This window comes from Balaenoptera musculus, chromosome 1 (genome assembly GCF_009873245.2).
Source record: "Balaenoptera musculus isolate JJ_BM4_2016_0621 chromosome 1, mBalMus1.pri.v3, whole genome shotgun sequence".
Lineage (NCBI taxonomy): Eukaryota > Metazoa > Chordata > Mammalia > Artiodactyla > Balaenopteridae > Balaenoptera > Balaenoptera musculus.
Window position 1 is genome coordinate 64,893,848 of NC_045785.1, and position 24,974 is coordinate 64,918,821.

General features: G+C 39.8%; 1 protein-coding gene across 4 annotated transcripts; it reads right to left on the bottom strand.

The window, feature by feature from the left end:
- Window positions 1-223: 223 nt before the first annotated feature.
- CRYZ (crystallin zeta) lies at window positions 224-24,939 on the bottom strand. Of its 4 annotated transcripts, XM_036863623.1 has the most exons (10): window positions 24,831-24,919; window positions 20,042-20,137; window positions 19,803-19,926; window positions 18,020-18,172; window positions 13,830-13,993; window positions 9,457-9,508; window positions 4,892-5,041; window positions 1,640-1,741; window positions 1,445-1,540; window positions 224-1,006 (listed from the first exon to the last, which is right to left on the bottom strand). In XM_036863623.1, the coding sequence occupies exons 3-10, from the start codon at window positions 19,911-19,913 to the stop codon at window positions 842-844; spliced, it is 993 nt and encodes a 330-aa protein (XP_036719518.1). In that variant the 5' UTR covers window positions 19,914-19,926; window positions 20,042-20,137; window positions 24,831-24,919; the 3' UTR covers window positions 224-841. The 4 variants fall into 4 exon arrangements, 3 of the variants coding, with proteins under 3 accessions (XP_036719518.1, XP_036719511.1, XP_036719523.1); XM_036863616.1 differs by lacking the exon at window positions 20,042-20,137 and having other exon boundaries at window positions 24,831-24,939; XM_036863628.1 differs by lacking the exons at window positions 20,042-20,137; window positions 24,831-24,919 and adding an exon at window positions 24,177-24,262.
- Window positions 24,940-24,974: the final 35 nt, after the last annotated feature.

Sequence of the window (24,974 nt, forward strand, 5' to 3'; positions counted from 1 at the left end):
ATTATACCAAAGATAAGGCTCCTGTCCTCACAGAATATATGGATCATTAGTAATCAATCATTAACCCAGTGAATGTCATAATATATTGGGGAATATATTGGAAAACTAACAAATTTCTCTGGACATCATTTATCTTGTCCTTCTGAGAGACTTGTAGATCTAGATGAGATTAGTTTGGAAAAGGTGTCTTGTTTAGTCCAGAAAATCTTCACAGTCCAATATAGTTCTGGGCTAATCAGAGACTAAAGAACCTTTATAAGGTTCTTCTTTTGTTGTTTTTTTTTTAAGATTTTTGGATGTGGACCATTTTTAAAGTTTTTATTGAATTTGTTACAATATTGTTTCTGTTTTATGTTTTGGTATTTTTGGCCCCAAGACATGTGGGATCCTAGCTTCCCAACCAGGGAACAAACCTACACCACCGGCACCGGTAGGCGAAGTCTCAACCACTGGACCACCAGGGACGCCCCTATAAGTTTCTTATAAAGAAGTAGGCTTGGAAATCAAGCAGTCTTACTTTGAATTAGCATGTTTTAGTCAAAGGTATGGAATCAATGATCAAGTATCAGTTAGGAATTTCTATAATGCCCTCCAATGCCAAGTGACCACTAATATTCTATTTCCTACTATGATGAATCCTTGATGAGAGGCAGAAGGCATAAAGAATACTGCCAGCTAGAAAATAAATTGCACTCCAATGTCTATGATCGCTAAAGATAAATCTTTTTTTTTAATATAAGAAACTCACTGAATCAAATGAATGCTAATTAAAGCAAATGTACTGTATGTAAAACTGAGGTAAGAAACCTTTAATTACGCAGGAAATCTGTGGAAGGATTAATCATTTTAAGAGAAGAATCATTTTTCCAGTAGCCCCACTGCTATGAATGATATCTTCATGAGCCTGGGCCACCTTCTCCAGTGGATACTGGGGACCTATTACTGGTCTCAACCAACCAATTTCCATTCCAGCTTGAAGGGCTGCTGCAAACTGCTGAAATTCCTCCTGAGGAAAAGAAAAAGTTTTTTCAGTAGAGGAACACATGACTTAATTTTCAGAAGCATTAAAATTTTTCAGAATCTAAGAGAACATTAAGAATTTCTCACAAATATGTGGCTTTTGTCAACTTGTCCAGAACTACAAAAAATGTAGTTCTCTATAGGTTAACCATTAGTGCAATTTGTCTGTGGCGGTCTCAGTTTACAAAATACCTATCGTCCTGAAGTAATTAGTAATTGCAAATAGTATCTCCTTTCTCTTTCATAAGTGCCTTGGCTTGGTAAGTAAAATTATATTGTCACCCTAGTTATTTTCTAGGGATTAATCCTTAACCCACTTAGTCAGATAACTAACTTTAACATCTACTTAAATTTTCAGTCTGCCTGACTAGACAAATTATATCAATGTTTAAGGTACCAAAATCAGAGTCACTTCTTTTCCTACCTTGGTGGATGAATAGAGAGCAACTCCTATTATGCTAGATTCCTTTGCCATGGTGTCTCGTGGGTTTATTTCAATAGGACCCCTGCTGCCAACAACCTAGTATGAAAAACAACATGTCTATAGTTAAAGATGACTGCAAAATAGAGTTAAATTACGATAAAACTACAAAGCGGTAAAAAAAAATGAAATACTTACTATTACTCGTCCTCCATGTGACAAAAGATTCAAATCATTGCTAAGATTTACATTCGCTAGCATTTCAATAATCACATCAACTCCTTTTTCACCAATAGATTTCTATATAATATAAAAGAATGCAGAGTAGATTAGGAAAAATAACTGTTATCATAGTCCCATATATTACAGAACTGTGTTTCAAATGACATAAGATGCTATATTTTAAAGACTAATAATGCAAATTTTAAGATAATGTAATTATATAGTGATGCTGTAATTCCAAGGTACTAGCCACAACATCTAAAATGATAAAGGTCTGTATTAAATAAATTGCTATAATGAAATAAAATTTGTCCAAAATTTTCAGGCGCTTAGACTCAACTTGACTATAAAGTACTTTTTCCTTAGCTGAAAATTTTCTATCTTCAAAATGTACTTCAACAGAGAAAGAAGGAACAAATCAAAAATCCAAAACTGGACATTGGGTTTCCCATTTTTATTAAAAAACAGAAAACAAAAGAAAAAATCACTGGCTGTTTGCTGTTGCAGGATTTTGTGTGTGTGTGCATTCAGTTTTGTCCTAAGTGGTCTACAATCAGCTTGGCAGACTATTTCTTTTCCTTTGGGCTCTCAGATGTCGGTCCCCAACATCTAAAACTGGCTCTTAAATAAGCTATACATATCTACCTTATATTCATTTATTTTAACAAAAAAATGAATACCTGTGTCAGGCACTGTGAGAGGTACTAGAAATGCCAAGATGTACATAAAGAGCTCTAAACAAAGTGAGGAAGATGGAAAACACTACAATCTTCGCTGTGATGTGATGGGCTAAGTACTATATTAGCAGAAATAAACCACAGGTTATGGAGGGAATAAAAGTTACAACTCTGATCATCTGTAAAGGTCAGAGAAAATTCCACAGAGATGATGACCTGGGCCCTGAGGGATGAGTAGGAGTTCCTTAAGTGAAACAGAAGGAAGAGGGGGCAAGAGGAAGTTAGACAGGAGGCAGTCAGTCTGGACAAAAGAAACAGAAAAGTAAAGATGTAGGGGCTAAGAGTACAAGTTGGAACTGGAAAGCGGCCCAGCAGAGCTGGAGTACGTATTTGGGAAAGAGATGGGGGTGCGGGAAGAGGTGGGAGACAAGAAATTGCAAATTGGTTCAGACTGTGAAAACACATCAAATGCACGTTAAAAGATTTGGACTTTTGGGAGGCAGGTGTTCATGAATTAATTCTTGTGCAGACACTGTTTTAGGCACTGGAGGTGCAGCAGGGAAGAAGAAAGACAAACATTCCTGTTCTCATGGAGCTCTCATTTCAGCTATTTCTGAAGACTTTTTTCTTTCTTTCTTCCTTTTTTTAAACAGAGAACCAAATACTGCTGGAGACACTAGAGAAGACAGAGGGGAGATTAGCTCAGCTGGGAATAATAGTCAAGGCTGAAGAAGACGAGGACTAAACTAAGTCACAACGATGAATGGAAAAGAGAAACAGAGACATATATGAAAGGCATGTCAGAGATGACACTGATAGAGGAGGTGACCAATTTGATGGGTAGGAGGGAGAATGGTGATTAAACAACAGGGACAGGAAATGAAATGTGGGTTTCTGTCCTGAGGGACCAGATGAGTGTCAGTATCTAGTAGGCTGATGGCGTGAAGCAATGAAACAGACCAGAGGTAGTGCTGGAAACCAACAGTATAAGGGTGTGTGTGAGATGAATCAGGATGCAGGTGCAGCACCAGAGAAGATTAGAGAGCAAGGGGAAAGACCTAAGGAATACCAACATTTAAGTAAAATGAAGAGAAGGGAGACTGAAAATGAAGTCAGAGAAGTAAGAAGAGAGCCAGCTTCTAGCAGGTGTGGTCAGGGTCGAACAGGATGAGGACTGAGCCTAGAGCAGCTGCCTGGTAACTAGGGGCTTACCAGCAGCCCTGACAAGCCGTGTAAGCAGCTGGGGTGGAAGCAAAACTGCAGTGGGGGGTAAGGAATAAGAGCAGTAAGTACCCCTGACTTTTTCAAGAAATGTGGTGGTAAAGGAGGGGGAGGGGGAGATAAAAGGTTAAGAGAATGTTTTTGGAGAATGAGAGAGACTTAAGCAGAAGGAGCCAGTAGAAGAGACGGAATTAGACTGCAACACAGAAACATATTCTTAAAATAACTGACAATTTTTCATCTCTGATACTGGTTATCATGAGTGCATACTCAATCAATTTTAGGTTCCCTCAACATATAACAAAGGAGTGCCTTTACTCAGTTTTTTGGCAAGATGATTCAGTGGTAATAAACTCTCGCTCATATTTTTCCTCAGTTTGTAATGACCTTGTTTACACAGTAATCAGTACCTGGAATATACCAATTCTTTCTCAACACGAGCAAGTAGTTTGGGGATTAGCAAAGTAATAGGTGTTTAGTAAACTGCTACTATAGCACAAATGGAGAACTTCAGAATCTGTTTGAATTCTGTTGCAGCAATGGAATGGATGCAATAATAACTAAATTCTATCTCGCGCTTTGGATGAGGTAGCGCTTACTCCTCCAAAGTATCCAGTAAACAAATAAACTTTATTCCCTAGGCTAAACAGATCCAGTTTTTAATCTGTGGATTACTTCTCTTCTATGGAAAATTTACACCAATAGAAATTATATTAAAACTACCTTTTAGTGGCCAGAGGTGGGGTGGGGGTGGGGGACGGGTGACAGGGGTAAAGGTGGGATCAGAGGTACAAACTTCCAGTTGTAAAATACGTAAGTCATGGGGATGTAATGCATAGCATGGTGCCTACAGTTAATAACACTGTATTATATATTTGAAAGTTGCTAAGAGAATAGATCTTAAAAGTTCTCATCACAAGAAAAAAAAATTGTATAACTATGTATGGGGACAGATGTTAACTAGACTTGTTGTGGTGATCATTTCACAATATTCACAATATATATTAAACAAACAAACAAAAAAACTGCCTCACAGCTGCAAACACAAAGCTGTGGTGGCTTTACTTAAAATGTGATTTGCATTAAAGAGTACCAGTTTTTATAGCTATAAGCCTCTAGAGAGGCTATATTTTACTTAGTAAAAATAAACAAGAGAGAAATGATAGTGAAGGTTTGAAAACTAGACATCTCTGTTAAATTAAATCTTTAAAACACACATAAGCAAAACAAACAACTTTAAGAGAGTAGTTGATAAAAGAACTTACAAAAAAAATGTTAAGTCTCCCATGAAACAAAATTTTACTTTTATAAAATTATAGAACAATTTTACCTTAATTTTATCAATGTAATTAGCTTCTTTGTGATTAAACACTTCGTGGGCTCCATTTTGCAAAACAATCTTTTGTCCTTCCTCAGTACCAGCTGTGCCCAAAACCTTTAAGCCATAAGCTCTAGCAATTTGGCATGCTGCTATTCCAACCTGAAAAACACAATATGGCCCAACATTTTAGATTCTTTGCATCCCTGCAAACATTTATTAAATACATATAATGAACTTTAGGTTTTTATAGGTTCTAGCTATTGTTAAGAAGCTTAAGAGCCTAAACAAAGAAATAAGAACAACAACAGCTAACTATTACTGAGCATTTATAATATGCCAGGTATTACACTCAATACTTTCTATGTATTGCTTCATTTCATCCTCACAAGAAGCCTATGAAGTAGATATTGTTATTGTCCCTGGTACACGGATGAGAAAATTGAAGCTTATATATATGGAAACAGGAGCTGGACCAAATCAGATCGCAGAGCTTGAGTTTGTAACCACTGCACAAAATGTTCATTTAGCATCTGCTTTGTGCAAAAGATACAGGGTTTAAAGGTGATGAAAATGTGCTCACTGACTTCATACTTTAATTGTACATATAAAATATTACATAACAAAGGTAAGGCCTCTACCACTTAAGTGGAGGAGACAGGTACATACATGAGCAAGTTAATTTATTCATTAATATGATGAACGTTTATTATTTACTATGTGCAAGACATGATTCTTCATGCAAGAAACTTATGATCTAAGGTAGGGGGAAGATAATAAACACATGAACAAATAAATGAATAAAGTAAATTCAGAAAATGAAAAGTACTTGAAAAAAATAAAATAGCCTATTGGGTTATAAAGAGATAGGGAAAGGGGCCAGTTAGGTCATCAGGAAAGGCTGCTCTGAAGAGGTGAGACCTGAATGAAGTGAGGGACAAGCACGTGACGGTTTGGGAAGCCTGCTGGAGATGTGGTAGGCAGAATGGTCATGGCTGAACCAGGAATGAGCTTGGGACCTTCAAAGGTCAGAAAGAGGGTCAATGTGGGACTTCCCTGGTGGCGCAGTGGTTGGGAATCCGCCTGCCAGCGCAGGGGACACGGGTTTGATCCCTCGCCGGGGAAGATCCCACATGCTGCGGAGCAACTAAGTCTGTGCGCCACAACTACTGAGCCTGCGCTCTGGAGCCTGCTGGCCACAACTACTGAGCCCGCGTGCCACAACTACTGAGGCCCGCATGCCTGGAGCCCGTGCTCTGCAACGGGAGAGGCCGACGTGGTGAGAGGCCCGCGTGCCGCAACGAGGAGTGGCCCCCGATCGCTGCAACTAGGGTAAGCCCACGTGCAGCGGCAAAGACCCAATGCAGCCAAAAATAATAAATAAATAAGTTTATTAAAAGTAAAAAAAATGAAAGAGGGTCAATGTGGCTTGAGGGCGGGACATGTGGGACAGCAGAAGATGAGGCCAGAGGGGCACAGAGAGGCCAAGGCACACAGGGCCTTGGAGGTAAAGGCTTTGGATTACATTTAAGAGCCATGCAGAACTACTGGAGAGTTTAAGCAGGAGAGGGATACGATCCAAATTAGGCTTTTAAAAGAAATTCCAATTATATGAGAGGCAAAAAGAAGGTAGGGGGAAATGGGAGTAGGAAGACCAGGCCTTCCTCATAGATTGAAGGTGGAAGGTGAGGAAAAGAGAAGAATTAAGGATGTCTCCCAGGTCTTTGGCCAGATTAACTGGGTAGATTGACTGGGATAAGGAAGGTTAGAGAGGATCAACTTTGTGAGAGCATCAAGAATTCACTTTGAACATGCTGAGCTGTATATTGCTCACCTAACTGAAGATGTAAAGTCATCAGCTGAATATGGGTATGGGCTAGAAAGAATTCAGAATTGGAAACGTAAATCTGAGATTCATCAGTTTACAGATGGTATTTAAAGACACGGGACTTGATGAAATCACTAGAGCACTAGATAAATGTGCTTAGTATAAAGGAGAAATAAAATGATTTTAGGAATATAGGTAAAAGCAATTATTTAAATTGCAATACTAGGAAATACGTTTGCTCACATTCCAAATGAATGGCACAGATAAGCGTCACATACATTTAGAGCAAGCTTTCCCAAACTTGGCACTATTGGGCCGGGTAATTCTTTGCAGTGGGGACTATCCCGTGCAGTGAAGGATGTTTAGCAGCATGCCTAGCTTCTATCCTCTGAATGCCAGACTCCTTCACCCAGTTGTAGCAACCAAAAAGGTCCCCAGACACTGCCAAATGTCCCCAAGGGGGAGAAGAGATGATATAAAATCACCCCTTATTGATAACCACTGATTTAAAGGAAGGTAAAATGATTATAGATTGGGCATGATAGAAAAGAATTAAGGTGAAAAATGATGATAGAAATTAGTTAAAATTGTAACAGAATCACAGACTCCCAGGCCTGAAACAGACCTTAAAGACTGTACGGCATTTGGGAGTGATGAGCCTGAGCCCACTTGGGTTACGGTGAGGATCTGTCTGATTTAACTAAAACAAACACTGGGAACTCACTGTCCACTGAGGGCAACAGACATTCAATTCCATGAAATAACAATACACTATGTGGTTAGCATGACTGATTTTTGCTACTTTAATTTTCAATTAAAAAAACAGGGGGCTTCTAATAAAACCACATTTCAACCTAAGAGCTAATGTAAATATACCTCCTTATGCTCTAACTACTTCAAAGGGGCACTCAGTAGCTATTTTAAAGGCGCTGTTTATTCTGTTCTTGTCAACAATTATACTAACAATATTCCTTCAATAGATTATATAAGATTATATACCATTATGTGTCAACTATTTTTTCTTCTATTTATTTTGCTGACACTAAAATAGGGCACTCCCCACCAACATATCTGGATAATAGCTGTGTTCATACATTCTACACCATTTTAAATACACAGCATAATCCCAAAGGAATTTGATTTAAATGAGGACAGAAAGTACAATCAGAAGCAAGACAAAGCCCAGCACCGGCTCCCTCTGAGAGGGCAGGCAGGATCAGAAGCGCTTCACACACCAGGTCGCCAGCCTATCCCCGCCAGCCAAGGATTTCACAAACTCAGCCAGCACAGAGAACAGTGCGGACTCTGTCTTTTAAAAAAAATCATGGTGAAGCAACATGGCTTTTTACAAGAGAGTAAAGGGAATAAAAAGAGATTTTCTTTAAACTCTTCTCTCCCCTTCCTACTGAAGTCTCTCCCTTTGATACAGAGCACAAGGGTAGCTCTCTGAAAGCCAAAGCAATTTAAATACATGAATGTTTGACAGATCCTTTAGTTATTTAGGGTTAAAGTTAATTTAACCCCAAAACAGCCTCTTCGCTGAAGCTAAACAAGGGGCGTTTTTTGCCAAGGTATATCTGTCATATTTTCTCAAGCCCCAGAAAGACAATCCTGGTGTTTTTTGGTAAATAGTCTGATCTGTGAAATCCTTCAGAATTAATCTATTGAAGGTACACAGGAAGCTGGGTGTGAAACCTGGTGATACATTCACGTTAAGTAACAGATATGCAGAGGTCTGAATTCTCTGTTTGTATTATCTGGCCACTTTTAGAGGTAAATTCACCTTTTCAGGATGCCTCTCATTATTCTGGGAACAATGTGCCAGTAATCGGTTACTTCTTTCCATCTACTCTCTGGAATACACAGTGCCCCGAAAGGGTTAACCAGCTTCCTCAAGGTAAGCCATCCAGCCCCAGGCCCTGTATTTTAAAAATACGAAATCTTGTCTCCAAAATTTCTAAAGCCTTTATGTGCCTGATAGAGGTCATGTGGATTTCTTGTTAAATTCCAACCTCAGAGCTCTAACTTTTCCTCTAAGCTCTTCGGAGGCAGATTGACAGCCAGTATCTTGAAGAGGTTTCTGACAGCCTTGCGTTGAATGATTTCACTGCAGGGCTGATTTTATAAGTTCTGAGTACCCCCCAGCCCCATTAGCATTTTAAGCCATGGGTTGTGGTGTGAAGGACACAGCTGTATACTGTGCACCCCACGAATGTCATCAAAGCGCAGCAGGCGAGGAGGAAGGGACCTAGAAAGGACGAAGGCTCGCTGCGTGGCTTTGCAGTGCTGTCTGGGGCAACAGTGGTAAAGCTTTAATGAGCCTTAGTTTCCTTATCTAAGGGAATGTGGAATTTACATTAACCTTAAAGAACTGTTTAAAATTCTAAATAATTTAATAATTAAATAATTAAATAAATAAATAATTTAATAATTCTAAATTCTTATAACATACACTACTTGAAGAGAAAAACAAAGCCAGTTTATCTTGGTCCATACCCAACACAGGTGGAAAACCTAATGCATACGTTTTTGACCGGGTAATCTATTGAATTTATTAACCAAGAAAAGCTAAACTAATGACAGGGAATCACCTTCAGAAGACGGAATTTAAAGAAGCCTCGCTACAAAAAAAAAAAGCACCCTTGACTATATTTACAAATTTGGCTTTTAAAAACAACTTAAAGAAATACAACATGAAACGCACAAATGTAAGCTCTTTTAAAAATAAACTTAAAGAACAAATACTTACCCCTCCACTAGCCCCATGAACCAGAACACTTTCTCCAGCTTTCACACGGGCACTGAAAAAGAAAGCAGAGCTTCGCCTTACTCTGGAGCTAATTAAGCTCAATGCTTGTCATAATTCTTAAGAGAACTCTACCCTCAGTTCAACTAACACTTACCCAAAGAGGAAACTCATCCTGATATATAACCCAAGACATTCTCCAAGCTCCACAGGATCAAACAATGGTTCTTCAGAGCCACAGATAAAAGTAAACCTTCAATTCACTTATTCATTCAACAAATGTTTACTGGGAGTCTATCACATGCCAGGCACCGTTGGGATGCCGGGATCACGTTATTGGGCTACCTTCTCAGAGGCCTTGTTGGTGTGTTAAGTGAAATTGCTTCACCTAGAGGAACTGGAGTCCGCCATTCATTCCCACAGAAAGTGTCTCAAAACAGGGTCGTTACGGCTCAGTCTCTATTCCACAGTAAACACAGAGTAATACCCAAGTAAACATAGCAGCTACTGCCTTCCTTCTCCATGCCTTTGAACATCTGGCTGCACAGCCTCTAAGCCCTCGTTTCAGGAAGCAATGCAATGCTGAGTCAGCGATGGTAAGAGTATGAAATACAATAAATCCTGTCACACAGGTTCCCCTATCAGCCCCTAAAATGTCCAGACCCTCTGGTGAAATGACATATTCTTTTTACTTCTGGTTCATACCACTGTTTTTCTATTACACTGAAAACACGGAACGTGGAACGTGCAGCAAGACAGAGAGGGATGCCTTATCATTTCAGATGGACAAGTGCTGATGTCACAAGCCAGCAACCAATGTGTGATCCAGATCTGACGCCCAGCAAGGATCCTTTACTTACCAGGACAATAGGGCGTGGCCACCCTGTACAGACATTATGTTCAACCTGGGAGTGAGAACACGGTAGCCTGGAGTCCTGCTCAGGCCCCCGTGCCAACAGCTGACAAATGACAATTGTGAGTCAGTAAATGAAGTTTCTCCAACATGCTTGCTTGGAGATGGGGGGTTGAGGGCAGTGAGTTAAACTGAGGGTTTGCAATGATAAACTGAGATAGGTATTACCAAAACACTTGACATTTTAAAAAGTAAAATACAAATGTAAGGGAATAGGATTACTAATGTTACGCTATGGGTCATGAAATACTTCCCAATGATTTTTTTTAAATCTTATAAACAACTCCTCACACACTAAGCACATTCTCCTAAACCTCTGGGCCTGCAGAGGGCGGAGAAAAAGCTGGCTAACCTTCTCCTGGATCCCCATGGCTACGATCCTGCTATCCTTGTGTAGGGTCACTGTGATGCTTAATTTTATGTGTCAGCTTGGCTGGGCCATGGTGCCAGATATGGGTCAAACATTCTGGATGTTTCTGTGAAGGTGCTTTTTTGGATGAGATTAACATTTAAGTCAGTAGACTTTGAATAAAGCAGATTATCTTCCATAATGTGCATGGGCCTCGCCCAATCAGTTGAAGGCCTTAATAGAACAAAGACAGACTTCTCCCAGAGCAAGAAGGGATTCTGTCAGCAGATTGCCTTTGGATTTGAACTGCTACTCTTATCGGGCTCTAGAGCTTGCCAGTCTCCCCATCAGATTTTAGACTCACCAAGCCTCCACAAATCAATGTATCAATGTACACATTCTGTTGGTTCTGCTTCTCTGGAGAACCCTAACTAACAGTCCTCTGTCCCTGGGGCCCACGGCAGGCCCGGAGCACGTGGCCTGGCCTTCTGTGCTGCTGTAGTTCCCCATCGTAGTTACTGAAGACTAGGGCCTGGCACATAGGCTTCCTCCTCCACCCCAAATCCAGCCCCAGTCTGGCAGATTTCAACATTCATGGGAGGGAAACCGCAAATCACAATTCCTGAATTCTCCTCTGCTTTTACCACTCTCTCCCTACACCTGGTAGCCACCCCTAACCATTCCACCTGAGGAATATCAGACACTAATAAGCGATATTAACCTCCTGTCCTGATTCTGTAAGCCCATATTCTCTCAAAACTTCTTCTTCAGCTTCACAGATCGCTGTCTCTCAGTTACTCCTTTTCTGCCCTCATGCTGCTCCTGGCCTCACTTCCGTCCCTAGTCAGCCTGGCCCCCACGGTACATCGTCCCAACTTCTGTCTTTCTCCTTCAACGTCCCACCTCCCTGCCCACAAACTTTCCATAATTACACCACTACCTCTTCCAGGCTTTACAGATGAGTTCTCCTTTCGATCTGAAGCCCATCTCTCTATCTCTGTCCTAAGTCCTCTCCTTCTTGCCTTGCTCAGGATCTTGTCCTATCTGCCACTCCACCCTCTCTTCCAAGCCTTCCATCTCTGCCTCTCTGACAGATCCTTTCTCAGCTACAAACATGTCCAAGTCCTGTCCATCCTTAAAAAAAACCTTTGTTCCCAAACTCTCCTCAAGTACTCTCCTACCCCTTCTTGCCTGTCTCCCCTGCTTTTTAAGAGTAGTCTCCATTCAAGAATCGATTTCTTTTTTCCTTCCTCAACCCACTCAATCAAGCTTCTGTCCACCACTCTACTGAAAATGAACTGACGAAAGCCACCAATGACCTCCTAATTGCTAAGCCCTGCTGGTATTTTTTCCCAAATAGCCCTCACTGCTGCATTTGACAACTAGCTTACCTCCCTGGTAGCAACATCAACTACTACCCCTAACACTACCCACACTGACTGTACTACTCGCATGCTAAGAGCTTTACATGCATTAATTACCTCATTTAATTCTCACCACACCCCATGAGGTACATGCTATTATTATCCATGTTTTTCAAGTCAGTAAACTACAGTTGAGACAGGAAAGCAATTTGACCATTAGTAGGTGGAGACAATACTATAACCTAGGTCTTCCTGTCTTCAACACCTACGAGCTTAACAGATGTTTAACAGACATGGTGACTCTGGACTCTCTTGCCCTTGGGATACACTCCCTTTGGTTCCCTTAGGACTCTGTTCCCTACGTTTGACCAGTCTTCAATGTTAATGCTCACTAAGGTTCTGGTCTCACTCCACTGTTCTTCTCACTCCCTGAGGGATTTCAATGACTTTCATTTTGTCAGCTCTCATCACATGCTGACAACCCCAAATTTATACCTCCAAGCTTCAAGCTTCAGACTCTTTCATCCGACAGACCGCTGGACTTCTCCATGACGATGTCTGTCTTAGTTTCACATCCAAAACTGAACTCAGTTTCCCTTTGAAACTTTTTCCTCCTTCTCTTTGTCAAGGTAAACATTACCCAAGTTTAAATCTTTAAGTATTCTTAAGCTCTTTCTCTCCCTCATTCTCCACCTGCAGTCACCAAATATTTCTGATTTTACCCCCTAAATAGTTGTCCTTTCCTCTCCATCTCTACCACGACCCTTGCTCTAGCCCTTAAGTAGTGTTCCTAGAGGGTACTTCTATAAGACCCTCCCATCTCTTTCTCCATTCCTGTCATCAAATCCATCCTTCGCATAGCAAATAGGTGATCTTAATGAAACACAAACATGACAATATCTCTCCTGAAAAAAACACTGTATGACCCCCCAATCCCTTACAGAAAAATGTGTGAGCGTTATAATCTAGCTTTTTATTATCTGAATCCCGCCTATTTGATAATGGCAGCTAACATTTATTGAGAGATTAGTATGTTCCAACCTTATTCTTCAGCACTCTTTGCTTTGAAATCTTCTATCTAACAAAAGCAAACTGCTATAGCTCTTTCTCCCCAGATACCATGATGTTTGCCCCCCACACCAACTCTTCCCATTGTCTAGGACGCCCTCCCCACTCCCAGCTACCCTTCCCCAGGATAAGTCCCTCTGATCCTTTTCAAATATCTAGGGAATTTAATTACAATATAGATTCTCAGGTATCATCCATGGAAACTGACCAGTGGGTCCAGGGTAGAGCCCTTTTAAGTTGCAGCAATTAGTTTCTGGAGCTGGATAACAAGATTTTTGAACCGTGGCTTTAAAATAATCCAAGTCTTACATCTTGCCAGGAAGCCCTACCTCATCACCTCAGGCACATCCCTTGTGATCCCACAAATCCCTATGCACATCTCTACCACCGTCCTTTCCACATTATACATCGATATTATTACTCTTTCGTCTCCCTCCCTTACTAGGCTGTGAGCATGTTAAAGACAAAGACAGTGTTTTGCTCTTCTTTGTTTTCTTCAGTGATTAGAACAGTCTCCCAAATTAGCAGTTTCCGCTCCATAAATCTTAATGGGAACCAAATGGGAACCAAAAAGGACCGACAGTGGACGGGTGGTAGGAAGCATAAATTATATATTATCCTCCTCCAGTTAATGTCGCCCTCCTCTAGTGCTGATTATAAAGCTGACAGAGTGTGTTATTACCTGTGAAGCAGAGCTCGATAAGCAGTAAAATACGGGATCCCGATGGCAGCTCCTTGTTTAAAGTCCAGTTTTTCTGGCAGTGGGTAAACAGTGTGATCGGCTGCCAGAGTGTACTCTGCGTAGCCCCCAGAGATTGTGCTGGTAGTGAAAACTCTGTCACCTTTCTGGGGAAAGCAATAAGTTAATAAATCTTTAGGGATTAAAAATGATGTCAAAATGGGTACGATCCTTTATAATGCAACCTTTATAACAAGAAATAAATGAGTATTTATATATTTTTTTCTACATCCTAAGGTCTCATAAAAATAACTTCAAAATACTGAACAGTTTTAAATGTTTTATTAATGGGAACTAGTAAGAAGTAAAATCAAGGGAAATAGGAAAAATAAAAGAAAGAATGTCCAGCATGGTCTAATAATAATGTTGAAAACTAACCTTTATTGAGAGCTTGCTGTGCTAGGCACTGCATTAAGTGTCTAATGAGTATTATCTAACTTGATCTTCATGACGGCCTATGAGGAAAGTACTTTCATTATCTCCCTTTAGATAATCCCACTACACAGATGAGGAAATTGAGGCACATACAAGTTCAGTAATTAGCTCAGATCAAGCAGTTAGTAAATGGCAGTTAATATAAACCTTTTTTTTCTTTTTTTTTTTTTTTGGCCCAAAATACTAGGGAGAAGAAACAAATAAAATGTAAGGTTTCTTCCACACACCAAACACCTGTTCTAAATCTTTTCCATAGATTTGTTTCTGTATTTCCCTCATTTTTCATGCATACACCAAAAAGCAGGCAACTCTGCCTGGATCCTGGCAGCAAAGATGAGCCAGGACAGATGTCTTCAGCTGTCACAGCACCAGAAACATAAAAACTCTCAATAAACGTGTGCTGGGTCCTTGCTACTGGAAAGCAGATGCATGACTGAGGGTAAGGTAAGGCACCACACAAGCACTACAGGCCTGCCCAAAGTAACCTGCGCACTAGGGAAATTAGACTGCCCAGTACAAGCACCTCTCCTAACTCCTATTTCTATTTTTTCTCCATAATACATGGAAATCTTATAAGATTTCTTTCTAATTGAGCATGAAATAGGCAACAGATTTGTTGCCACCTATGTAGAATTACAGATTCAAGAATAAATATATATGATAGTGTACACACACATATACAATAGTTTACAAAGATACAGGAAAATAAAAAACACCTGTAGAAAATATTTTTCATGTTACTTGTTATGCAGGTAAGCCTAAAACAAAACTTAGTGGCCAAGTTTGAGAAAGAACGGACTTCCATTCCTTTCAGTAATATAAGAGTATACTGTACAATGATGAAAATCATTATCATTTTTTGCCTCTTCTCATTATTGCCCCCCTGCAACACACACACCCAAGATAAAGTAAGACAATACAGTTTTTCATAATCTATTTCACAGGTCTATTAAAGAACTAGCCTCAACAATCTCAATGTAGTAGAGAGAATATGAACATTAGAGTCTGCCATACCTACATTCAAATCCCAGCTCAGTCATTTATTAGCTGAATTCTATGTCAGCTATGAATTACAATAAAAGCTAACTCCTATTTCTTGAAGAGAAAAAAAAAGTAAATATTCCTTGGAATAAGCAAAACAGTAAGGTAATAATTCTCAATATACTTAAATTTGCCCTATAATAAAGCACTATGTGGTGAGGTAGAGATAAAAAAGGTTCAAAAGGCATCTAGGAGTCAAAGACAAGCATCACTGCTTAACAGTGTTGCCTGAAAATGGTCAAGTATGACTAACTTAAGATTAATTCTGTTTTTACAGCTTAAAAACACATTGCATTGATTTCAATATAATTCAAACCTGTTCTGAGAATCCACTATGGAAAGTAGTACTTCAAGTTCTGTGATGGATATTAATTGCAAGACATTCTCCCTAATCTCAAGCTTCTTAAATGTTAGGAAGAGGAAAAAAAAAAGGATAGAAATAATTACAAAGCAAGGCAAATATGATAGGTCATCAGAGATAGGTATAAGAGAAAGAAAGGAATTATTTCTAAGTTGAAGGACTCAAGAACAGCTTCACTGAGAAACTAGTATTTGAGGTAGGCTTTGAAGGACAGAACAAGATCTTGAATTGAAAACCAGACCTGGGAAAAGTCATTATGGGTGAAGGAAACAAAGTACGTCAAGGAACAGTGGCAGGAATAGGTGCTGAGAAATCACCAGCATTCATTCCCAACGAATAAGTAGTTTAATGTGTGGAAAGTAACAGTTTCAGCAGATAAAATGAAAAGAAATGAAAGCTGGAGGGTAAAAGCCCTTGAACCCATGTTTATAAGTTTCAGTTTAGTTCTGCCACGTAGAAGAGCTAATATGAACAAAGACACAGAGATGAAAGAGCATGGGATATGCAGGGAAGAACAAACAGTTATTACTAAAGAATAACCTACAGGGTGAGAAGGAATGGGAGATAAGAATGGAAAAAGATAGGTGGGGGAGAGAGCACGAAACAGTCTTCTTTCATAACATAAGCAGTTCCAGCAGTACCTTGAAATCTACAGAGAGTTAATGCAAGAATTAAAACAGAGGTGTATAACAATCATAAGTACATTTTAGAAAATTACTCCTTATAGAGCAAGGATAGATTCTCGGGGGAAGAAGGGAGGGTGGTAAGTTGTATCTATTATAGAAATCCAGGTAAAGGACCATGTATGATAACTGGAACTACACTACAGGCAGTGGGGAGGAAAAGAGGAGAGAGGAAACAGTTCCAGTAAGGGAGAGCTGAGTGAGGGAGAGCGAATGGAGAGGTAAGCCTCAAACCCCAGATGTCACCAAGACAGTCACACGAGAGAGCAGCAGATCTGCTGTGAGAAAAGATGAGCTCCCTTTTAGACACAATGAGTAAGAGGTTCCTGGAGGCTGTCGACGTGGGTCCTGTGCCCTGCAACACAACCTTCTGTGAGGATGTAAATGCTCTGCATCTGCACTGCCCAGTAGGGTAGCCACTAGACACCTGGGTCTATTACGCATTTGAGTAAATGAACTTTTAATTATAATTGAATCTGAATTTTAGATAGCCACGTGTGGCTAGTGGCTACTGTATTTGGACAGCAGGGGTCCAGAGCTTATCAGAAGATTCTAAGCTAAAGATATCACATGTGATAATGGAAACCAAGGGCGTGTATGAGACCATCATGAGGGAGAAAATATAAAAAGCAGAGTCTAAGTAGGGACGGCGAGCGCTGGGCAACACCAAGATGTGAGGAGCATGCAGAGAAAAAGGGGCTTGAAAAAGGATGCCCAGAGAGGAAGGGCGAGAGAGGATGTCACAGAAGCTGAAGAAAAAGTTTTTTTTAAGAAAAAGTAAGTGGCTGAGAGTGTCAAATGTCACAGAGAAGTCAAGAGAGATAATGACATAAAAGGGCCCATTAGCTCCAGCAATATAGAGGCCATTAGTGACATGAGCAAGCATCGTTTCAGTGGAGCGGTGGGGGGCAGAAACCAGAGTGCCACAGGCGGAGGAGTGGAAAGCTGCAGGAATTTGCCGGCTTCCTGGGCCCGGGCCACGTTAATCTTCGCTGTCTCAGTTCAGTTTTGGTAAATGTGCTGCCATAGTTGAGCAGGTCAAGGAATCATGAGGAAAGATGAAAGAACACGAATATACTATGTTTTTTATGCCTTTTGGCACATAAATAACGAAAGCCCTGATCATAACATTTTCACTGACTCGGTCACCTCGGTCTGAGTCACAGCTCTAAAAATGTAGAGCTGACCTTGCATTTTTTCATCTTTTACTTATTATTCAAAAGAATTAGCCTTCCCTTTATTCTGTGAAACAAATTTTATAGAAGGAATAAAAAACTATGTTGGCTGTGTATTACCAAGAGTTAGGAAATAGTATAATTTCCTTGCTTCTTTTCTTTCTTTACGTATTTCTGTTAAATCAAAGGATCACAGTTCAATTCTGCAGGGATATGGAAACACAGAAATGACCTAGCACTTATTGCCAACAATCAGACAAGCAAGGTCTCTGGATAAAAGGTAATTTCTTTTTTGACTAGAGGAGTCCCCCAAGTGGCAGAAATTGTGTAATGGGGCCTTTTAAAGACTTAAACACAGACACATTTTAAAGCTATGTTAAAATGTTAAAAAAATATATACATATTAAGCTAAAATAGAAATAATTAAAAATGTAATACCTTGAAAGCAGATACACTCTCCCCGACAGCTTCTATTATTCCAGCCACATCTAAGCCAGGAGTATAGGGAAGAAGTGGTTTTCTACTGTAAGTACCAGAGCGAATATATGTGTCCACTGGGTTTACACCACATGCTTGGACTTTAATTAGAACCTGCAATAACAATGTACTTTAGTTCAAACAGAGCATTTAGGCATTCATTCAGCATTACGCTAGGACTGTAGTGATTATGGGAGCTATAAAAATGGTGAGGAAAACCCTGCCTTCAATGAGCTCACGTTCCAGTTTTACAAACCAACATATACACACACTATAATATATAAAATAACTAATAAGAACCTGCTGTCTAGCACAAGGAACTCTACTCAGTACTCTGTAACGGCCTATATGGGAAAAGAATCTAAAAAAAAAAAGAGTGGATATATATATATGTATAACTGATTCTCTTTGCTGTACACCTGAAACTAACACTACATTGTAAATCAACTATACTCCAATAAAAATTTAAAAAATAAAATAAAATCTGAGTGCACTCATAAAAAGAAAAAAAAAGACACGACAGAATGGTTTATGTGCTATATTATAGACATTTGGGAAAAACAGTGGTGGAAATATGAGCGGATGTGTGGCAGAGACCACTATGTGCTCATCAAACCTATTTCCTCCTCCTCCTAGGCAGGTAGGAAGAATATTCCTTCCTGGCTCCTTCACAGTTACGAGTAGCCAAATGGAATGTGAACAAAAGTGACGAGAGCTACTTTCAGGCCTGGCCCACAAAGACCTTCCTAGGCAATTCACATAGTGTCTCCACCCTTTCATAGCAACCTCAGAAGAAAGGTGTTGAAGGTGGCAGGGCCACATGATGGAAGAAATCCAGGTCCCTAAATCACTTTGGAGGAGAAATCTATCCACCAACATTTTAGAATTGTGGAATTTAGTGAATGAGACATCATTTTCTACTGTTGAACCCTTGACGTTTTGAGGCTACATCAACAATAGAAGCTAATTTTACCTTAACTGATACAGAATGATTACTTCTGCTATAAAAGTAAGGAAAGGTCTTACAAAGGAAGTGTATTTGAGCTAGGTCTTAAAGAATGAGTAGAAATTCTTTCAGAATGGGAGAAAAAGGCTATTTCAGGTTAAAGGAATAGTATGTGCAAAGACAGAAGGAATGACAGGACCTCTTGGGGAAACCAGATAAAGCTTGTGTTGTTACAGCAGTCTGTTGAGAAGGAATGATAAGAAATAATCTTTGCCAAATTATAGCCACACTGTAAAAACTCTCATAAGGCTTGCTAAGGAAATTAGACTTGAGAGCCATAGAAGGTGCAATAATAAAAATACACAATTTTTATTGAAAAAGTATATTGTTGAAGTCACTGGAAATGATTAAACTCTGCATTTAAATTTTCTTATATGTGAATAAGCATGTATGCAGAAGAAAATTATTTTCCCCATGCATAAAACAAAGATCATGACTGAAAGTCTGTAATAGAATAACTTGTTCAAACCTACTTATGACTCCATTCAGAAAAATCCAATTACAGAGATGATTCTCAACTTTAAAATTTTTCTTATGTTATTCCTTTTCATACATTTACTTCACTAGTTAGAATTATGTTAGCTTTGTGAGAGCTTATAGATGCAAACAGTGTAAACTCTGTCCTAATTCAATGTCTTCATAAAGCATTGTGAGTTTGCTTCTTTCGAACATTAGCTTGATGTGCTAGAGACACACACTCAGTGTAATTATTGCCTGTTTTTAAGTAATGATTTCCACCTGATGGTCTTTCGGAATTGGTATGGCAACATTCGACTGGAGTTTTAGCACTTCTGGTCCACCAAATTCAAAGACTCTAATAGCTCTCATCAACTTCTGTCCAGTCGCCATGGTGACCTAGATACTAAGAAAAAAAATTAACATATTGTCATATTGTATCTAGGCTATCACTATGTTCTTTCCCCTGGAGGGAGAAGATCAAACAATTTTTCAAACAACAGTTTAAATCATGAGCTTACCACTGATCTCATTTCATGTTTGAGGACCTTTCATCTTACAAATCCTTCAGCTATGAAGCAAAGTACTTCATATTACTTCCTGTAGGGATTTAGTGCCTTCAACAAGGGAATCAAACACACAAACAAAAACATCTGGATAGGTGAAGCATGATACAATATCTTAGGTTTCCTTTGCTGTAAGCTTGGGCTGCAACATCTTGGAATTCTAGGAGCTAATTTAAGTTTTCTTAACATTAGATAAATAGATCTTCTTTTGTTAGATTATGTAATATTTCAAATATAGAAAGAAATATAAAGAATATAGTAAACATTTACCTGCCACCCAGCTTTAACAAATCTTAACATTCTAAAAACCTAAAACATGTAGATGTAACCAAAGCCTCCTGTACCCATCCCCAATCCCATTTCTGTCCCACAGTTTTAAGAGATGACTATTCCCATAAACTCAGGGCTCATCCTTCTCAGGCATGATGTAATACCACTGCCACATGTATTTGCATTGGTAAACAATATGTGCTACTGTTATTGTTTTGCATGTTTTCAAACTTTATTTAGATTGGATCATATTGTACTGAATTCTGAAACTTGCTTTTTCCTCTCTGCATTAAGTTTTTGAGATTTATCAATGTTGAAACATTTAGTTTTATGAAGTTCATTCATCTTAACAAAGAAAAATAAACATTAAAAACTAAAAACACTGCTTTGTATGTAATCTTTTTTAATCACGAGGGTAAATTATAGTTAACCTTTCTCTGCTACCACTGTTAATATTGAAATGAAAAGAAAACTCAAGAGTTAAAATAAGTTTAGAAAAGGTAAAGAACATTTATATATAGAATTGGATAACTTTGAAAATCTTATAGAGATGCAATGAAAGGGCTTTGACTGATCTCCATAATTTTATTTGTGTGCTATGACAATTTCTTGAAATTAACCATAACAAATATCGTTAGACTCTGCCACCACCGGGAACATCTTTGCTAACTTCTGGAATAATCATATTCACTAACCACGAGCCACTGAAACATCAAAAAGAGTTGCAGAAACTAGGGCTTGAGATGAAAGATCTTTACTGTACTGCAGTTCAACACAGGACTCCTCAGAACAGAGCCCATGCTAACTATAAAGTAGCCTTCCATGTGTGAAGGGAATCAAAGCACTTTGATGGTATTAATGGGAAGTTCTTGATATAATTAATCAAAAGTTGTGTCATTTTAAAACCCTTTATTCAAAATGATTTAATATAGTACCTAGCACAGAGGAGAAAGTAAACTCTCCATTGCTAAAAGGCTGTTTAGCAATGACATATCCTGAAGGGCAGCCCTCTTATTAAAAAAAAGGGGGCAGAAGCAGGCATAAGCCTCCCTGCACTGTAGAGCCCCAAGCAGTCCTAGGGTGAGAAGTCCTGTGCAGGGAGCTAGCACCAGGAAAAGGCAGCTCATGCCATACCTACCTAGCAGTCTCACTACTGCATTTTTATTTGGGTCTTCGCTCAAGCTGAGTATTTCTTAGAGAAGAAAGTGAAATATATACATAAAGAAAATAAAACAGAAAAAGAAAAGGTTGCACAGATCAGACTTTTCCACTCTGGAAATAAGATAGTTTTTTTGGGGTTTTTTAATTCTCCTTTTTGTTTTCAGCATGGTGTTGTGGAAAGAGCGTGGGCTGTGGAAAGTGACAGCTCACAGTACGAATCCCAGATCTATCCTGTACTAGCTGTGTGGTCTTGGGCAAGGCAGTCACTTTTTTTGAGCTTCTTCATCTGAAAACTGAGTTCCACTCAGGGTTACTATGCAAGAGACGGCAAACATCAAGCACAGAATCTGACAACTGTTTACTCCTATATATAGTGATATCACAGTTCCTTTCCCATCTATTTTCTCCTTTCCAATTTCTTATTCGTTAAAATATCTTTGGTTCTATAATTCTATAGTCATCTTTGATTTAATGTGACAATATTTACAGTACTCTTTTTGTAAAATCAAGTCCTTAGCCTCAAAGAGTTCACAGTCCAGAGAATCATTTAAACAAAACACTAATACCAAACATTGGTTGTTATTCATTCAACATGTATTTTTTTTTTCAACATGTATTTTTTGAACGTTAACTGTAAGCGAGGCACTGTACCAAACTCAAGAGAGCACAGAGGGCAAAGAGAACAAGCCCCATCCCTCCCCAGTGCCTGCTCACTCCGCCCTCATCTCCCCCCAACGCGCACACACACCATGTTAAGAGGAGTAGCTCTTTTACCTACTTCCTACCTATTTATTTCTTTCAAGCTCTCGCATCTACCTTTTCACCAACAGACATCACTGGTACCCTCAAAAAGCTGTAGCAATAATAAAAGCAAAATTAACCTGAAATAGGATCTGTCAAAAATATCTAGCGCATACATTTTTTCCTCACTTTTGGACATTTGCTAAGTTGGAAGAAAAGAACAAAGGAATGAGGAGACTCATCCTTAATCCTGGATTTAGAAGACACCCCCTGCTTTGCCCAGTACTACACCTTATCCTATGGAGCTCGTAAGGAAACAGGGCATGACATTGACAGCTCTGACTCCTACTTTGTTTCTGGCGATCTTACTTCCCCCTGAGCCTTTGCCACCATGATTGATCAGGCTCCAATCTGCACTCATTGCCTTTGAACCCCCTCAACTACCCACAGGATCATCATCTGCTTCATAATATAGGTACTATGCTAAAAAAAATAATAAAAAGAATAAAATAACACAACACACTAACGGTAATTACAATTCTTAAACCCTTGCGACACCTGATTTCTTCTAAAAAGCACATCTTTCACACCCATTGATATAATTTTCACAATAGGTAGAAAAGCAAGTTATTAAAACCACCATTTAATTGTAGGCAGAAGTGGAAATAAAATCACCATCCATGTTATGGATGAGAAAACATTCAAGGGGTTAAGAGACTCACCAGGGTCACACTGAAGCACAGCTGGAACCCAGCACCTTAAATGTTGTTAGGTGTTTTTTCCCCCTTACTGTAAAATCCTTTTCATCTCACCCTTTGAAAAACTGGCATATAGGACCTTTAATTTCTTAGAGATTGCAGGTAGCATTACATATTTTATGATTAAGGTATCTGCTCTGAGTCTGAAAATTTTCAAATGCCCATAAGTTAAGGGCTCTACTAGAGATACACAGGATGTGATTCTATTAGGAAAACTAATAATTTCCTTATCTGTAAAATGGGGCCAATACTCCCTAGCATAGGATCCTTGTGAAGATGAACTGCAACAGCACATGGTGAGTGCTTAGAGCACGCCTGACATGCTGTAAGCTCTATTATTCAGACTAAATCATTTGCAGTCAGCAGCAGGCTTGTCACACTGCTTGTGTTTTTTAATTAAGCCTATACTTCAAACAGGTTTTTCTATTTATCAAATATAAACTTTAAAGAACTAGAGCACCTCGGTTTAATGTTGGTTTTACTTTTTACCTCTGAAAGGTTGCCAACCATACTTTGCAAATGGAGGAAATACAGAATTTAAAATTTTTCTTCAAACAGTGATCTTTTCCAAGCTATACTTGAATCCATTTGGCTTAAATGAAAATTAAAGAGATAGGGAAAATGTTGGAAATATATTTTCACACAAAATGAACAGATCAATTCACAAAGCCAAAGCAAAGGCACATCATAAAAGCAAACAGAAAATTCTTAAATAATTCTTAAGTAAGAATTTCTGGCAAGAAAAAACACTTGGAAAGAGAATCAAGCATTACAAAATGTGCTGCTTTTGATCAAGAATGACTCATGTCAGCATATTATTTATTATTCTTAACCCAGAAAAAATTTTAACAATTAAAAGTAGCCACAGAAAAGTCTCTTCCTGGCCATGTGACCTTGTCAGGTTACTTCAGCGGCCTGGATCTCAGTACCCACTTCTGATAAGAAAGGGTGGAGGAGGAGTTGAATAGATAATTATTCTAAACCCCTCCAGGTATTCTGAGGAAAAGACTGGATGCAGCAGAGCTCGGTGGGATTTACTACTGCTGACCAGACACTCATGGAGCACCCCAGTGGCTTCAGTGGGAATCACACCGCCATTTCTACTAGTTGCGGACTAACAGTCCAAACCTTAGCCTTTCAGTGGTTCAATCATTAAACACCTTTCTTGGTCACTGAGGTAAGTTTCCTCTAGGAACTGCGTAAATATCCCACGATGTGTTCACAGGGTGTTTTGTTAATTTTCTTTCTTTTGAAGATTCTTCTAGGTGGGAGCCATGGCGGGGGGGGGGGCGGGGGATGAAAAATATCTACATATTTCTCTCCAAAAGGAAGACGGTAACTCTGATGGCAAAGCAGGAGGAAAGGCCGGACAGAAAGAGCCCTGGGAAACAGGAGCCTGAAAGGAGAAATTGGCTCCTCCGGCTGCCTGTGGCGGGGGTCACAGCAAACGCGCGCGGCCGCAGGAATCCAGATCCCAGGCCGGGCCGAGGGGAAATCTAGCGGGAGGACAGGCAGGGGGAGCGGGGTGCGGGGAGTAGCAACGGGCGCCCCGCCGTGGGCCCCGAAACGCTCACCCTGCCAGAAAGCAAAGCCGGGCTCTCAGGACCAGCAAGTAAAACTGCCCTGGTGATTTACGGATGACCACCTTGCAGCCCCTGGAGGGGAATAACTTCGGCCACGAACACCTTATTCACTGGTTCTAGGGGAGGACGGAACGCAGGACAGAAGCGCAGCCAAAATCCGGCTCGGTTCCTTTTGGACGAGCACGGGGGAGGTCCGCAGCCTGAACTAAGGGGGCTTTTTAAGCCACTTACCCGGTTCTACAGTGGGAAATCAAAACCTGTGAGCGTTCCCTCAGGTTCCACGGAAAAAAGGCACCGGCCGGGTCGTCCGCGGCGCCTTCAGGCTCCGCCCCGCCCCGCCCCCGGGGGCGGGCCCGAGGAAGGAGTTTGGACCTT